General features: G+C 47.0%; 1 protein-coding gene across 2 annotated transcripts in view; it reads right to left on the reverse strand.

The window, feature by feature from the left end:
- LOC147436380 (autophagy-related protein 3-like) overlaps positions 1–15,980 on the reverse strand; it is a 64,458-nt gene extending 48,478 nt beyond the window's left edge. The window contains exons 1-4 of one of the 2 annotated variants that reach the window (XM_086489295.1): positions 15,699–15,974; positions 4,202–4,272; positions 3,855–3,968; positions 3,602–3,744 (exon numbers count right to left, since the gene is read on the reverse strand). In XM_086489295.1, coding sequence (XP_086345421.1) covers positions 3,602–3,744; positions 3,855–3,968; positions 4,202–4,272; positions 15,699–15,859 — 489 coding nt within the window. In that variant the 5' untranslated portion in view covers positions 15,860–15,974. Of the gene's footprint in view, positions 1–3,601; positions 3,745–3,854; positions 3,969–4,201; positions 4,273–15,698 lie in introns of both variants that reach the window. The other variant, XM_086489294.1, reaches the window with a different exon arrangement.
- Positions 15,981–16,630: the final 650 nt, after the last annotated feature.

A 16,630-nucleotide genomic window follows, 5' to 3' on the forward strand; every position in this document is an offset into this window, starting at 1 on the left:
CAGGAGCAGCATCGAGACAGTCCATGGTTGGAGGAGCAGTTACAGCAGGCTCGACAGGAGCTTGCTAGCACAGAGGAGAGGCGTCATGAGTTTGCCTTCCACCGACAGGCATCTCAGTGGACTCAGGTGGGTGACAGAGTGGCTGGTGCTTTTTTTGAGAAAGTGGGACCTCGGCACTCGCATGCCAAGGTCAGTCAGTTGAGGAGGCTCGATGGGTCAGTTGCTTGTGAGCCCGAGGATATGCGTGCAGTTGCTACTGACTTTTACCGTGAGTTACTGTCGGTTGAGCCCCAATCAGAGCGGCACGATGCATGCAGGGAGCAGGTTTGGGCACAGATGCCATGTCTTGTGACTAAGGAGATGCACTATAGGCTAGAGATGCCACTCCAGCTGGAGGAGCTGCACACGGCTCTTAGGGCCCTCCCCCGTGGTAGCTATCCAGGTGAGGATGGGTTGACTCCCAGCTTTTTCTTAGAGTACTGGGACCTGCCTCGCCCAGATCTCTGTAGTGCTTTTCGGTACATTCTACACACAGGAGTGATGCCTAACAGCATGAGTGAGGGCTTGATCTACCTCATTCCCCAAGGAGGGTGGCTCCTGGGATGATATTCGACAGTGGCGCCCCATCAACATCCTCAACTCAACCTACAAAATTCTTGCCAAGGCTCTGAGTTTGAGGATTCAGCCACTTTTAGAGTGCCTTATACATGGGACTCAAACAGGTTGTGTCAAGGAACGCAGTATCCTTGACAACATCTTTACTTTCTCGGAGGCTTCTGCCCTGGCACGGCTCCGTGGTGAGGACCTCGTGATTCTTCTTCTCGATTTTGAGAAGGCATACGACAGAGTTGACTGGGACTTTCTAGAGGGCACTCTGTGCAGGATGGGCTTCTCAGATGCTTAGATCAGAGGGGTGTCAGCCCTGTACAGACAGGCTCACAGTCAGGTGCTTTTGGCAGGAGGTAGAGGTGACCGCTTCATGCTTACTCGCTCAGTCAGAGAGGGTTGTCCTCTTGCCCCCTTTCTCTTTCTGTTCTATGCGGAGGCGATGAGCAGATTTTTGGTGTCACAGCAGGTTGGTCTACGGGGCTTAGCACTCCCTATTCGGGGAGATGAGCTACTGGACGCTGAGTTTGCCGATGACTCAACCTTGTACTTGGATGGCCAGGAGGCCAATCTTCACAGTTGTGAGCAGGCTTTGGAGACCTTCTGTTGTGCATCGGGCGCACTGATCAACTGGAGAAAGACAGTGGCTTTCTCGGTTGGTAGTGCTCCTATGCCAGATTGGATGCCAGGAGAGGGTTTCAGGTGGATTCCCCCAGGGACTGCAGTTCGGTACTTGGGTTGTCAGGTTGGTCTGGACTTGTCTCCCGAGCAGCAGATTGCTCCCCTTCTCCTGTCCATCAGGAGAAAGTTGTTACACTGGAGCTCAGCACGACTTTCTTTGGCTGGTAGAGTAGTAGTTGCCAACCAGGTGTTGTTGGCGACTATGTGGTACATCACTTCCTGCTGGATCTTCTCGAGTTCTTGTATCATCCAGGTAGAGAGGCTAATCAGGAACTTCCTTTGGTCAGGACGTGACACTCAAATAGCCCGAGCCAAGGTGGCTTGGCAGGTCATCACGCTTCCTTGTTCTCAGGGAGGGCTTGGGATCATTGATCCAGCACAGCAGAGCAGAGCCCTTCTTGGGAAGTTCATAGTTCAAGGACTTCTTCCAGGTGAGGAGCCCTGGAAGGAGTTCTTGCTGCAGAGGTTTCGTGCCAGGGTGCCTCAGTCAGGAGGCCCTTGGCAACCTTCGACCACATGGATCTTTACAGAGATGCGCAGAGTTGGTTTCAGCAGGAGACTGGAGGACCGCTTCGCTGTGAGTTTGCTTCGATCTTGGGAGCTCTTACGGCGTGGCCTGGAGCAGAGACAGCCAACGTGCACGGAGGAGCGCCTACGGCAGCCCCTCGTCTAGAACCCCATGGTTAGCACTCAGAGAGGCCACTTTGTTGGTAGTCGGCCTCATGTTTCCTGGGGTCCCATGGCAGCAGGTCCAGCGCGCTCTCTAGGTGACTGGCTAGAGTTCACAGGTTTGTCAAAGGAGGTGCAGGGTCTCCAGCTACAGGGCATGAGAGGAGTGCAGAGCATGTGTCAGGACATCTCAGAGTCAGTTCCAGCTAAGTGGCTCACGCCTCTCCAGGCAGTAGCACCCCAGTGGATGGGAGCCTTCACACGACTGGAGGTTCTCATTTCAGTCAGGGCCTGCTCAAAGACTGTCCCAGCCCTTTTCTTCAAGCTTCAGGGTGGGGGACGACTACAGCGAGTTGCAGTAGAGGCCCCGCAAGTGGCAGAGTGTTGTTTCCAGAGGATCCGAGTTGTGGGCATCTGTGGGAGGACTTGCATCATAGACCCTGACCCAGCAGCTCTTGAGACTGGACACTGGAGGCTTTGGGCTTGGGAGTGTTGTCCACTGGCACGAGTGCAGTGGGATCCTGGTGAGTGGCTATGGAGGGACCCCTTCTCTTCTGCAGACCACCCAGGACTCCCTTTCTTTCAGTACACTGTTCGGCTTGGACGTCATATACTTACAGCACACAGAGAGGCCCGCCCCGCTGCAGCACGTCATTGGCAGGAGGAGGGCCTCACAGTCGAGTTCTTGGTAGCCTTTTGGGAGAGGCTGGGGGACTCCAGACAGCAGAGGCACGTCACCTTGTTTCAGTGGCTGGTCGCACACACAGCTACAGCAGCAGGGAGTTGGCTAGTGCATAGTGGTCTCTCGGCCGCATGTGCAGCCTGTGACCACTTGGTGGAGAGTCAGCGTCACTCTCTTTGGGACTATCCTTCGGCCCAGCAGGTGTGGCTACGAGTTCTTCGGCTGATGCCTACTCTCTCCACGGCTAGACAGTACACTTGGGGGGCAGCAGCTTGGTCCACTCTCACGGGCCCGGCACTTCAGTTTGAGCTATCTTCCACCAACAGGATGATAGTGATACAGGGGGGGCGACCTACACTCCAGCCTGCTACAGAGCTTACTCCACAGGAGTGGTGCAGTGAGAGAGCGGAGTGTTGGGAGCTCATTAGTGGCCTGACACTCTGGTTCATCTGGCGGGCCCGCTGTTTCCGCATCTTTGAGGCTCGGCCTGTGCCGCCAGCAGAGACTGTTCGTGACTTTTGGCTAGAGCTGATCCATACTCTCAGAGGACAGCTTGAGGGACTACAGGGCAGCTCCGACTGCATGCAGGAGCGCCGCGAGGCTTTCCTTCGACTCTGGCGCCCTGGGCCTTTCTACACCACTGTCCAGGGTGTGCTCAGATGGCACTACCGTCCACCTGTGTGGCTCTTCCCTCCTCCCATCTCTTGATTTAGCCTCATTGTATATATGTTGTTATTGGGAGAGTCTCCCCATCATGTTTGTTGTAGCCCTCTCTTGCAAAGGTGGTTGTAGCCCTATGGGCAGTTTTCATTAACTAATAGAAGGATCTTTTTCTCGGGAAAAAAAAAAACCTTGAAGTGAATCAGATCACAAAAAGTGTAAACGAAAACAGAGTATCCACAATATGAGTAAAACCCATTGCCAAAAACTTATATGCATGCATATAACAAAAGATCCACTTGCATCATCATTTTCAATATAGTCTGACATGTCTGGAACATCTTCATCGTCCTCATCTTTGGCCATGTCATTTGCTACCATAGTTTTATTGTTTGGATCACGGTCTTCGGTGATTGATGGGGTAATCTCTTCAAGTTTCTGATCACCTGCAACATATAAAAAGGAAAAATTCCAATCACACCAGATAGATTTAAAGCTCGTACAAATACGTTACTGAAAGTACCAAGTATACTTAAAGAGAAAAGATGTAGCCTACCTGGTTTGCCATGGGTTGCGAGCCAACCATTGTCGTCATCATTCTCAAGTAAAACCTCGCCACCGGCAGCTTCGTAATCCTCTTCTATAGAAGATGCCCTTCTGAGACAAGGAACTGCAAGACAACAAATTATACAAGACAAGTATTTTTCCTTCTCCACAATTACGAATAGCCCATTCAAATTGATGCTAAAATCATGCTAGATATTTGGTGACAGCTTATACAACCAAATTCTAAGACAGGCTGAATTGATGTTGAATGTATGCTTAAGCATCCATATGCTTGAGACTGTGCAGCCAATTCCAAACTCTGACTCAAACATTTAATGTGTGGAAAGTCAGCAATACCATTTCTGGTGATCAAGTACTGTTTTTCTGGTGGTAGAAAACCCTTGCGCTTGTTAGGATCTCCAGCCTCCCTAAACAAAAGAAAAAAGAACTTCAAGATATACCAAAATGAATCCAGGATAAGCCCAGAATCACCTTTAAAGGAAAGTGCAAGGTATAGACTCAAAGTAGCCATGCACAAGACAAAATAATCATCAGCTCCATCATGCATAGTATTGACTAAATACTACGACATCCCCACTAACATCGTCAGTGCCCAATAGTGGGTGTAGAACTAGGTACTAATATATGCTTCTACACACACGCGCAAGCATACATCAATACAAAGAGCTACATACTGAGTTTCTGTCATAACTCTAGAGATGCAGGGCAGAGCCGGCCATAATGAAGCCTAGCACTTAAAGAGCATTAATTTGGAAAAATTAGCACAAAAACAAGGTAGTTGATAGGGCATACGCACCAGAAAGAATTAACACCATAACAATTGGTCATAACTCGGATGAAATCTTCACAAGTGTAAAGTCTGCATGTCCGTTATATGACTTAAAAACATACCTAGATGAATCTAGGATAAGCACAGATTCACCATTAAAGGAAATTGAAATATATAGACTCATGGTAGTCATCCACAAGACAAAATAACCATCAGCTCCATCATGCATAGTATTGACTTAATACTACCATATCTCCACTAACGTCGTCGGTGCCCAATAGTGGGTGCAGAACTAGGTACTAATATATGCTCCCACACACCAACACCACACATCTCCTTGGTTTCCCATCTAGATCTAGTGAGAAAAGGCTTCTTTCTAGTTGTGCCCGGACTTGTGAGGCTTTTCTAAAGTCTAAGCATCATGGGGGATTTTCTCAGATTTTGTCCAGATTGCCACTTGTTGGGTTTTTATTGGACCCCTATTTCTTGGTCAATGACCTTATATATTCCCCTCAATTATGGGTCGTAGGGTATTTTGGGGGAGTTGAGCGCCTAGAGTTCACCCCTACATAGGGGAGGGGGTGCCACCCCCATATTGGCAAATTATGTAAGCCTTGTATCTCTATTGTGATGGCATAGTTTACCCCCACAAGTCTTTGAGCACATTCTCTCTCTCTCTCTCTCTCTCTCTCTCTCTCTCTCTCCCATTGTTGGGCAAACAATTTCTATAGAAATGCCTCCCAATAGTGCTCAACACTCAAAATCAAAACCGCAAACCACATCAAAAGGAACCTTCTAAAACAAAACAAAAGCATGTGATCCCTTGGGAAGTGTCAAGGGATCACATAGAAAATGCCCACCCAAGAGACCACCATAGAAACACAAAAACAACAAACTTGGCACGGATTTATGTAACAGGCTTGGACACTCCAAGCGAGAAATCAATAGCAACACACGATCAAAAACTTCAAAATCACTGAACTTTAATAGAGAAAGAGAGAGAGTCGACACGGCACGGCGGAGTTTCGTGCCCAAAAGCACTCGCCCCAAAGATTGGCGCCCCTTTTGGTATTTCTTTAAGGTACAACATTCAAGGGTCCTCTCCTCTCAGACTCTGCGCCCAGATGCTCATCAGAGTGAGAGGCCTAAGGGCTCTTTTATTCTTACAAGGGATGCCCAAACGTAGAGCCCCAAAAGCATCAGATCAAAGCACTTTAACACAAAAGTGTATGGTCCCAAAAGCTAGCGCTAAAGCTGCCACATCACCAGTCCAACGCAAATCGCGGAAATCTATACAACCTGCCACATGGCACCAGCAACGCAAAATGCAAAAATCCGTACGGCTTGCCACGTCAGCATGTTAGCACGAACTACGGAAGTCTCTCCCAAAGTCCAAGCTTGCCTTTTAGGGTTTTGGACCCCACGACCAGTGCTTCATAACTTAATAAGTTCTTCAAGTTAGTCAGTTCAGTTTCTCTTGTCCATTTGGCCATTTCTCTTACAGTTTGTCATGCCACATCATCATATTGTGACATTAAGAATTGTAAATGCCCTCGATTACGCCTGCAAAAACACCCAAAAGACAAACTTTCTGCAGTAGACACTGACTCTATATACTCATGCACCAGCCTCTACCAATCCAGCATTTCTACAAAGACATCAATCACATTTTAATCGAGGGTCTCAGATACAAACCCTGATCATGGTAACCATTTAGTAATCACATCCAGACCACATTGATCTTTTCACAGATGTCTTGATCTACTAAATCTTGTTACTACCAGATTCATATCCTTTCATTTCACATTTTAATCAAGCAAATCATGCCCATGACCATCCTCACAAGACAAAACATCCACATAGCATGCAGTTCACAAATCACACTCAACACTTGTGTTTCAATCACTCAATCTAGCCATCTCATTCCGTCCAAAACTCTTGATGCCCCTAGATCACTATGCAGCCATCTCATACTTCTGGAACTCTTGATGCACTCGCAACAGTATCCAATCATCTCATCCAGATAGACATCTTGATGCACTAAAATTTCATTCACTTAATCATCACATCCAGATCTCACCAATCTCTAACAGATGTCGGCATACACTAAGTTCAGATTATTCATTAGACAAAATGTTGCAGACATTTCATCTTTCTCTACATGTCTCTACCAACAAAAGAGCACATGTTTTCAATTAAATCAAGGAAAGTTCCAATTCAGTGCACACAGTTCATAAAGTCATTCCGCAAAATATTGTCAACCCGTCAGTACTATAAAATCTCAAAGAGAAATTAGTGACTTTATTCAATCTAGGCAATCTATGGCAAAGGAGTGGAGTGGCTCCCCTCTTATGCAGTCCGCACCGCACCAAATTCAACCTTGCTGATTCATCGGTAACTTTTGGCATAGACACTGCTAATAGCCCAAAAGCTTCAAGGTACAGCACTCTGAAGAGAATTTTGCGAGACTCTCTTCCTTCATCGACTTTGCATCGAGGGCCAAAAAGTACCCTCGACCAAATTATCCGGTGGACCTAGCTTACCTTTCTGTTCTATTCCTATGCCCTTTGACCTATTGGTAGCCATGCTGGAACCCTGTCCTTGGCACCACCATCTGGATCTGGGGAATTCTCTAATCTACTAGCTAATTCCCTTTCCTTTCTATCCTTGCGCCCTAAGGCCTATTTTCAAATAAGAATATCCTCTCTCTTCCACTTTGGGTTGTGCTACTTTGGCTCCTTGTCCACTGGCATCTCACCTTCGAAAGGTCTCAATAGACTCACATGAAATACATTATGAATCTTCCAAGTACTTGCTAACTTCACTCTGAAGGATACATCATTTATCTTTTCCCGAATCCGGAAAGGGCCACAGTATCACATACTCAACTTTGGGAAAAGTTGCTCCTTAACCTTTTGGCTTATCCACTGCCTTCTTCTGTCGTGCTTGAGACTTCTCAAGAGCCTCGTGCACCTTGGCAAAAGAAGTATCCAGATCTAGATCATACTCATCTGCTTCAAAATCTTATCCTTGGTGCTTGGAATAGGTGGAACCTTCTTAGCACCCTCAATGATCTCAAAATGGCGCCTTCCCCGTAGATGTATGTACCGGGTTGTTGTAGGCAAACTCCATCAAAGGCAAATACTTCTCCCAGTGAGCCTTCTGATCAGAGATGTATGACTTCAACAGTCTAGAGCCACTAAATTTGCAATCTCCGACTGCCCATCCGTCTATGGGTGGAAAGAGGACGAGAATTGTAAATTCGTATTAATATTCTCCCAAATTGCCCTTCAAAACAAACTAGTAAAATGGGGATCTCTATCTAAAACTATAGACTAAGGCATGCCATGTAGTCGAAATACTTGTGAGACAAAAAGTTTAGCCAAATGATCGTGCTTAATTGTCTTCTTGACCGAAACAAAATGAGCCTCCTTATTAGATCTATCGATGGCTGTCCAAATGTCATCATGCCCACTCTGAGCCTTGGGAAGATCAAAAATGAAACCCATTGCTATACTTTCCCATGGTTGGCTAGGTACCGGTAAAGGTAGAAAAAGGCCTAGTGCCTTATGCCTGTCAAACTTGACCTTCTAGCATATCAAACAAACTCGCCCACATCCTTTTTGAGCCTCGGCCAATAGAAGAACCACTCCACACCTTTCAAGGTGGGTTCTATGCCGCCATGAGCGGCATGACCCAAAAAAAGGTGGACAGTGGCACTCTGTCAAACCCTTAATTCTCAATGCTTGTGTCACGCACAAGAAGACTCTTCAAAAACACGATTAGGAATCAACACGCCCAAGCGAACTTCGGTTCGTGCGACCGCAACAAGCAAAAAAATTCTTGTGGTTCTTTCCTTGAGTGATACAGAACACTGCCAAAGCTCTAATACCATGTAAGGTGCAGCGGAATGAAGGTTGTTCTTTCTCAAGATGACTGCTCCATAATGTGCTCAAGGTTCCTTTTGGTTCTTATGGAAGGGAGAGCCTTCCGTTCTTAATGAAAGAGTACTATGATCACAACAAAGTGAATGGACACTGTGCGTGCAAGTGTATGAGACTGACAGATAGAGAGAGAAGAGAAATACGACACCAAGACGGTTGTAAAACCCTCCTCCGAAGGCCCCACTCTCGTTGGCGAGAGTCGTCTACTATTGATTGCACAAACTCGTGATGCATGTGAATGATGCAACTCAAGGCTATGTTGGTGATGACGACGGGGATGGCGACACCGACTTAAGGGCTGAAATCTGCAATCGTTTATCTGCTGTCCAAAAACGCTATGGGCTGAAATCTGCTGCAAATCCAAAACGCTGGTTTTGGGGCTGATTTCTGCTGATCTTTGTCGCTGAAAATCTGCAGGTCTTAGGGCTGAACACTGATGTTCTTTAGGGCTGAATCTGAGACTGCTTCATTGCTGAAAAACGCTGCATGGCTGAGGTTTTATCTGCTGAAAACGCTAGGCCAGAAGTGGGCGATGTGGGGATTTTACTAACGCTAGGGCTGAGGGGTTTCTTGCGGTGAAGATCTGCTGAAAAACTCCAATGTCTGGAGTCTGCTGGGCGATGATGTCCAAAAACGCTAGGCTTGCTTGTTGAAGAAAACGCTAGGCTGATGGATCTTCTTGCTTGGAGGGGGAACCACCAAGGGGGTCTTGCTTGAGAAGTTGCCTGTTGAGCGGTGGAACTCCTGCTACCTCTTCTGCCAATTAGTGCTAGTCTAGGTTTGCTTATATACAAACTTACTCAATTTGCCCTACCTACTTTCCAACAAAAGTCACTTAAAAATAATAAGTGAAAAATGTCAAAAATAGGTGAAATAGGCTAAATGCACTGGAAAATTCCCTTGAAGGATTCTGATGGATTCTGATGTAAATGCTTACTATCATGCTATGTGCAACCAAAGGATATGCATCTACACTAAGTGACTGGGCATGCATGGTCTACGAATAGACTCACAAAAGTGCCAGATCACCTCTAAATCTAGACTGACTGGACTGACTGAACCCTTGTCGTGTTGTAGCTTGTCCACGGACACATAGGGTTGGATGTGTCACGTGACAAGCACCTTGCTCAATCGGCAACTTCTCAGCAAGACCAACCCCCGCGACAACTCTGGCGTTTTCTCACCATAAGGCCTAGCGTTTTTGCACCAGATCAGCCAACGGTTTTGCACTTGCAGATTCCCAATGACAGTAGACAGCAGATCAGCCCTAGCATTAGCAGATTTCCCCGAAACCAGAGTTACCCGGAACACGGAACGGGAACGGCGATGGGCCTCCCTGCGGAACGGGGGAACGGGAATGGGCCCGGAACGGAAACGGCGCGGAATGGGAGGCTAAAAAAACACCCAAATATTGTTTTTTTTAGTGTTATGTGTTTGAATACAAGTAGTACTAGAGTCCTTTGACTCTAATACCCACAAAAAACACGATTCGAAAACCATTCAACCTTATTATGACTTGATTGGAATGTGCGGCGCCCAAAGTACATAACACATATACAACATTGAGCAAACACAATGCCCATACACAATGCTCTCAAATAATTGCAAGAGTAGTAGTCAGAGATAACACTTTGGAATTAATTATGGCTAACAAGCCTCAAGGGCCGCCAAGGTGCTACAAAAAAAACAAAGGGGGGCAAACCAGTGACCACAATACCAAAAGACTGAAGGTGACAAATACCATAAAGATGCTAGTAGCTACAAATGGCAAAGAGGGCAAGGCTCAAGCAGCCATACAAAAAGGTAAGGATAAATGACAAAGACTCAAGACTCAAGAGCCACTAGCCTAAGAGGCCTCCCAATCCGTAGTAGCCGGCTGTAAATCATGCACATCCTCCCATTCCTCATCATCGAGCTCTAGGTCCAGCTCGATCTCAGCCACGGATGAAGTACCTGGTGTTGGTGGATGTGCATCTCCACCTACCTGAGGAGCCTCTTGCTCCATCTCCCACTGTGTAAAAGGCTCTATCTGTTTGTCTGTACTCTTGCAAAGCATTTTCAAATTTGCGCTGACGAAGACAAGATCATTAGCCTTCTCCACTCCAAGCCGATTTCTCTTCTTGGAAGCAATGTGGCTAAAGGTACTCCACAATTGCTCCAAGCATGAGGTACTAACTGACTGGCTGAGAATACGGATCGCCAATCTCTGAAGCTCAGGGCCATCATAGCCATAGTCCTCCCACCATAGCACTGAACCTATCTTCCTGCGATCAATCTGAGCATCTAGACTGCCAAATGACCTCCGCATCTCTCTGTACTGTCTCAACTGATCTCTGACAATGCGTCGCCCATCTCTGTCTAGAACCATCTTGTTTAAGATCTCTGTAAATTGGTTCATGACTTCTCTATGTGTCTCTTGCCCTGCACCTTGGAACTCTGGATCCACTATGTACGCTGCCCCGTGTAAACGAGAGGCATATGAATTCCACCTTGAGCTGCAAAGCGCATGGATCTCCTCATACCGCTCTGCGTTCGGCTCAAGCTGTGCAAGCTGCTCAATCATGCGGTCCATTGCCTCATAAATCTTGCCAATGCAAGGATCCATGCCATCCAGAACTCGAAGCAAATGAACCACCGGTTTTACCTGTGCGTCTAGACTCTTGAGCTCCTTCCATGCCATCCAGAACTCCAAGCAAATGAACCACCGGTTTTACCTGTGCGTCTAGACTCTTGAGCTCCTTCCAGAACTCAAGATCCTCTGTCTTATCCTTGCACAAAATCCCTGCAACTGTCTTTGCGTAGGGAGAGGTGGTGAACTCATCACTGATGAAGACTTGTCGGACCGCATTTTGACATTCAGACAGCCTGCGCACAAGAAGAAAGTTGAATGCGAAGCGGGTGTCTGAATACTTTAGAAGCACTTTCCCGCCCGACCTCTTGAGGTACTCACTCCGAACCAAGTTGTGATTGTTGATGAAAGTAACAATCTTCACTGCATCAGCAATGACTGGAGAGATCCAGTCTAGCTTGCCGATGTCTTTTAGAAGGTTGTTCAAGCAGTGTGCCATGCAAAAGCACACTGTCACATGCGGATAGTGGCCCTCTATAATAGTTGTTGCTGCCCTATTTGATGCCTCCCCATCTGTGACAAAGGCCACCACGTGTTGCTCACCGATGGTTGCTATCGCCGTTGTCCACTCTACAGAGAGGACATCGGCAGACTTGCCACTCTCGGTGGCATCATGAGAGTGCACAAAGTACATCTCTCCACTCGAGTATGCAATGAGACCATGGATAGATCTCTTCCTTGTATCGCTCCACCCGTCGACAATGAGGGAAACGCCATGTTTTGCCCAAAGACGCTGAATATTGAGGGTTGCTTGCTGCACGATAGCCTTCTCTCGATCGAGCAAAGTGGTTCGGAGAGCCTCTGAAGATGGCGGCACATAGCCGGTGCCATACTCTCCTATCCGTTGCACCATGACTTTCCAATACTCCGACCTATTTCGATCAAACATAGAAGAGGTTAGTATCAAAAAGGTGGAACCGACGATAACGGAAGAAATGAGAGAGAAGATTGATAAATCATAAAACAATGAACATACCTCGCCGCGACAAATGGGATATGGTCGTGATAGAAGAATCGAGCCACGGCCGCATCCACCTCTTCCTTCTTCTTTGGGTCCCAAGAGGTGGCAAGGGTCCTTTGGCGACGTTTTGGACCTTGTGAAGATGCACCAACACCTACACCGGGTAGAGAGGAAGAAGGGAAAATGAGGGTCTTTGGATCAATACCTTTGCGTGCAGGCTTGGCTTTGTGGTTGAATTGCCAATCCTTTTCCTCGAGCTCCTTCCTCTTCTCGATGGTTACGTTGGTGCAAAATCTCACCTCATGTCCCGGCACTCGAAGAAAGTGTGCCCTCACTTTGTCATGCCCCCCTTTCTGCGTGTAAGAGCATAGCTTGCATGCCCATGCACAAGAACCTCCCGCCGCCGACAAGGTGCCCTCCGAGATCACTTCATCCCACCACGACCATTCGTTCGCCTATTGAGTGTTGCCCGCATGAACGGAGGGGGTTGTACGAGAAGAAGAGGCCATGAATCTAGATGATGGAAATTGGAATGAAACTCGAGAGAGCTTGAGGCTTAAAGCCTTGAGACTCGAGAGCAAGAGAGAGCTTGAAAGTTGAGAGCCTTGAACTTTGAAAGCTTGATGCTTGAGAGCTTGAGAGCAAGATAGAAGTTGAGAGCTTGAGAGCTTGGTAGCTTGAGAGCTTGAGAGCTTGGAAGTTGGTAGCTTGAGAGATTGAAGCTTGAGCCTTGAGAGCTTGAGACTCGAGAGCAATAGAGCTTGAGAGGCTAGAGCAAGAGAGCTTGAGAGCTTGTGAAGAAAAAGGGTGAGGGGTTGGCACATATATAGCTTTTGAAGGCTTACTACCCGTTTTTGGACGTTTGAAAAATTCAAAAATCTGCCCGTTTTTGAATGTTTGAAAAGTCTGTCGTTTTTTCCGTTCCGGCGTTCCGTCTCCGTTCCGGTCGACCGTTCCGGTTTGAGTCCGCCTGTCGAAACGAACTGCCGTTCCGGGACGTTCCAAGCACTGCCGATCGGCCGGAACGCCGTTCCGGCGTTCCAGGCATGGTTTTACTCGTTCCCTAGTAACTCTCCTAGAAACAACAGATCAGCCCTAGCATTAGCAGTTCCATCAATAAGGAGAAATTTCAGCCCCTAGCGTTTTTGGTTTGCAGATCAACCGCAGTGTTTTTGCAGACCTTCGTGACAAGGACATCAAGAACACCAGTGTTTTCAGTTTTCAGCAGTCAGTACCCACAGAAGAAGTCATGAACCTCGCAGATCTCACCTTCCCACAACAGATCCTCGCCGCACCGTCAGATCCAGCGCCGTTTGCAAATTCAGCCCGGAAAACGCAGATTTCAGCATCTGCATTTTCAACGTTTCATCGTCGCATCGTCGTCATCAACATCGTCACCGACATAGAGTCAGAATTCAACAGATAAAGATTTGCAGATTTCAGCCCTTAGCATTCTCAGATTTCAGCCCGTCCCGTCTTCGTCCTCATCGTCGTTGACATCGTCGGCAAGTTCAAGCATTGTAGAGATTTGTGCAATCAATAGTAAACCGCTCTCGCCATAGAGAGCGGGGCCTTCGGAGAAGGGTTTTACAACGTCTCTAGTGCCGTATTCTCTTCTCTCTCTATCTCTCAGTCTCATGCACTTTCACGCACAGTGTCCATTCACTTTGTTTGTGTTCATTGCACTCTCTCATTAAAGAACGGAAGGCTCTCCCTTCCGTAAGTAAAAGAAACCCTTGAGGACAATTCGGAGCACTCATCTTGAGCAAAGTTCAACATTCATTCCACTGCACCTTACAGTGGACAAGCTACTTCATGACAAGGGTTCGGTTTAGTTCAGCCAGCCTAGCTTAGGAAGTGTTCTGGTGCTTTTGTGAGTCTTTTCGCAGACCGTGCATGTCTAGACACTTAGATTAGATGCATATCCTCTGGTTGCACACAGCATGATCATCAGCATTACCATCAGAATCCATCAGGAGCATTTTCCAGTGCATTAAACCTATTTTTCCTATTTTAGCCAATTTCCACTTATTATTTTTAAGTGACTTTTATTGGGAACTGGGTAGGGCAATTTGACTAAGTGAATATATAAGCAAACCTAGCGCTAGCACTTTCTGGCAAAAGAGGCAGCAAGAGTACCTTTGCTCAACAGGCACCTTCTCAGCAGGACCCCCACCAGAACCCTAGCGTTTTGCACCATCTACAACAAGCTAGCGTTTTTGGACAAGATCAACCCGGCAGCAACAGAAGGCAGATCAGCCTAGTGTTAGCAATTTGCACCAGCAGATCAGCCCAGCGTTAGCAGATTTCCACAGCAGAACAAGAATCAGCCCTAGCGTTTTTGCATCAGCCTTGCACCTCAGCGTTTTTGCAGATCTTCGCGACAGAACCAACAAAAAGACCAACGTTTTCAATTTTCAGTAGACACTCCGCAGCAGAAGTCTCGAACCTCGCAGATCTCACCTTCCCGCAGCAGATCCTCGCCGCACGATCAGATCCCGCGTAGTTTGCAGTTTCAGCATGGAAAACGCAGATTTCAGCATCTACGTTTTCAACATGTCATCGTCGCATCTTTCAGCATCTGCGTTTTCAGCGCGTCCTCGTCGCATCATCGCCATCGACATGGTCACCGACATAGAATCAGAATTCAGCAGATAAAGATTTGCAGATTTCAACCATTAGTGTTTCAGATTTCAGCCCGTCTCGTCGTCGTCCTCACCATCGTCGACATCGTCGGCAAGTCCAAGCATTCCTTAACATATACCTCTTGATCAAAACATCTTTTGCATTAGTAATCATACGTGTGGCAATTCGCAACACATGCACAATCCCTTTCTTTTGATCACAAAGGCCGCAAGCTGCACAAAGCAGACATGATCCATGACACATGAAAACCTACCTCGGTACGCATTGAACGTCTCAAGTTCCTATGATTGGTGCGTTTTGAAGAGCTAGGGACTCTATCATCTCGATCCCTCCTACTTCAGTCTCTGCCTGCACTGCTCTGGGAGGTTGAAGCAACCTGAATGGCCATCAAAAAGACCACCTCGTGGGATGCTACCCATTGCTCTTCAGCATGTAAATATTCCATCTTTGTGCCTTGCTCCATGCACCAAGCCTACGACTTGTACGACTTGAAGAATCTGTTAGCTCAGCAGTTCTTAGGCCACAGTTGCTTGCCAACCGCAGTCTCCTCGAAGAATTCTCATGGGAGCTATTTATAGTCTCCTCCGTGATGTACACCATTCTCAGGCATATTCTCAAGAGAGCTATTTATAGTCTCCTCCTCGATGTACACCATTCATTCTACACCCCACTATGGGACTGGATGGAGCCAGCTAGATTATGCTAGCTTTAGTTTTGTTCATTTGAGGTTATTGCCTGATTGATGCATTCTTCATGGTAACACCTTCTACAAGAATCAATACGTTATTTGAAGAGGCTTCTTTTAAAGAAGATGCTCTTGCCTTGGACACATCAAGGTGTTTTTTTTCAGTAAATCTTAAATATATAGATGGCAAAAAGCATACCAAGACCAAGTTGGGCACTTGCCAACAAGATTATCGCCTGCAAGAACAAACTCATCTGGAGTTAAGACGCCCTTCTCTCTGAAAGCGGAAACAGTTCGCGCTGGTGTAATTCTCTCTACAGCTCCTTTGAAAGCCTCATGAAGCCTCTGCTTAAACGCCATAGCCTGAGCTATTAATCGTTTTTTTTGCGCTTCAGCTGTTAATCGATTTTTTTTGGGGGGGCCTCAGCTATTAAGCGTTTTTTTCACCTTTTGGTGCGAGCCGCTTAAGCCGTAGCCCATAGACCTGGTGTCCGGCCCGGCCCCCCCTTTTTCATAATCTGTGGCGGCATTTGCTATGGATATTGACCTATTATCCATGGAGGAGGATATCGTCAAATTCTCGTAGAGGCTCGTGGGAAGGAAAATATATGAAGCAGATGTTCCGATGGATGAAGGGGATGGGTCAAACTTGCACATCGACCAATTCATCACCCCCTTGAGTTGGCATCGAAGAGCAAGAGGAGTTTTGTCTTGGTGTCGGTCTCAAGCGGGAGGGATGTCAGGAATTGTGGTGTAACCATTTGGAGATGGTGCAACCGACGATCCCTGGCATGGCACTCACAAGAAGTCTCACTAAGAAAGAAGTGACTAAGCTCAAGAAAGATGTGGATCTCAATGAACCTAAGGCTTGGGATCTATTCGCTCGAAGCATTCAAAAAGCGATCAAAAGCGCAGGCCCTCGGATTAAAAAAATCTATCAGGTGCACCTTGCGCATCTCTCAGCAGAGGTGGCTTTGCTAACCTCAAGAAAGGCTATTGGGCTTGCTACTGAGAATGAGCACAAGTGGTGGATTGAAGCTAAATCTAGCCTGGATGTTGAGGCTTTGAAAGTTAAGAAGATCCAGGGTTGCATCCACTCATTAAATGATGAGAAAGGGATTGTAGTTCAGA

This window comes from Adiantum capillus-veneris, chromosome 18 (genome assembly GCF_014529385.1).
Source record: "Adiantum capillus-veneris isolate H3 chromosome 18, ASM1452938v2, whole genome shotgun sequence".
NCBI lineage: Eukaryota > Viridiplantae > Streptophyta > Polypodiopsida > Polypodiales > Pteridaceae > Adiantum > Adiantum capillus-veneris.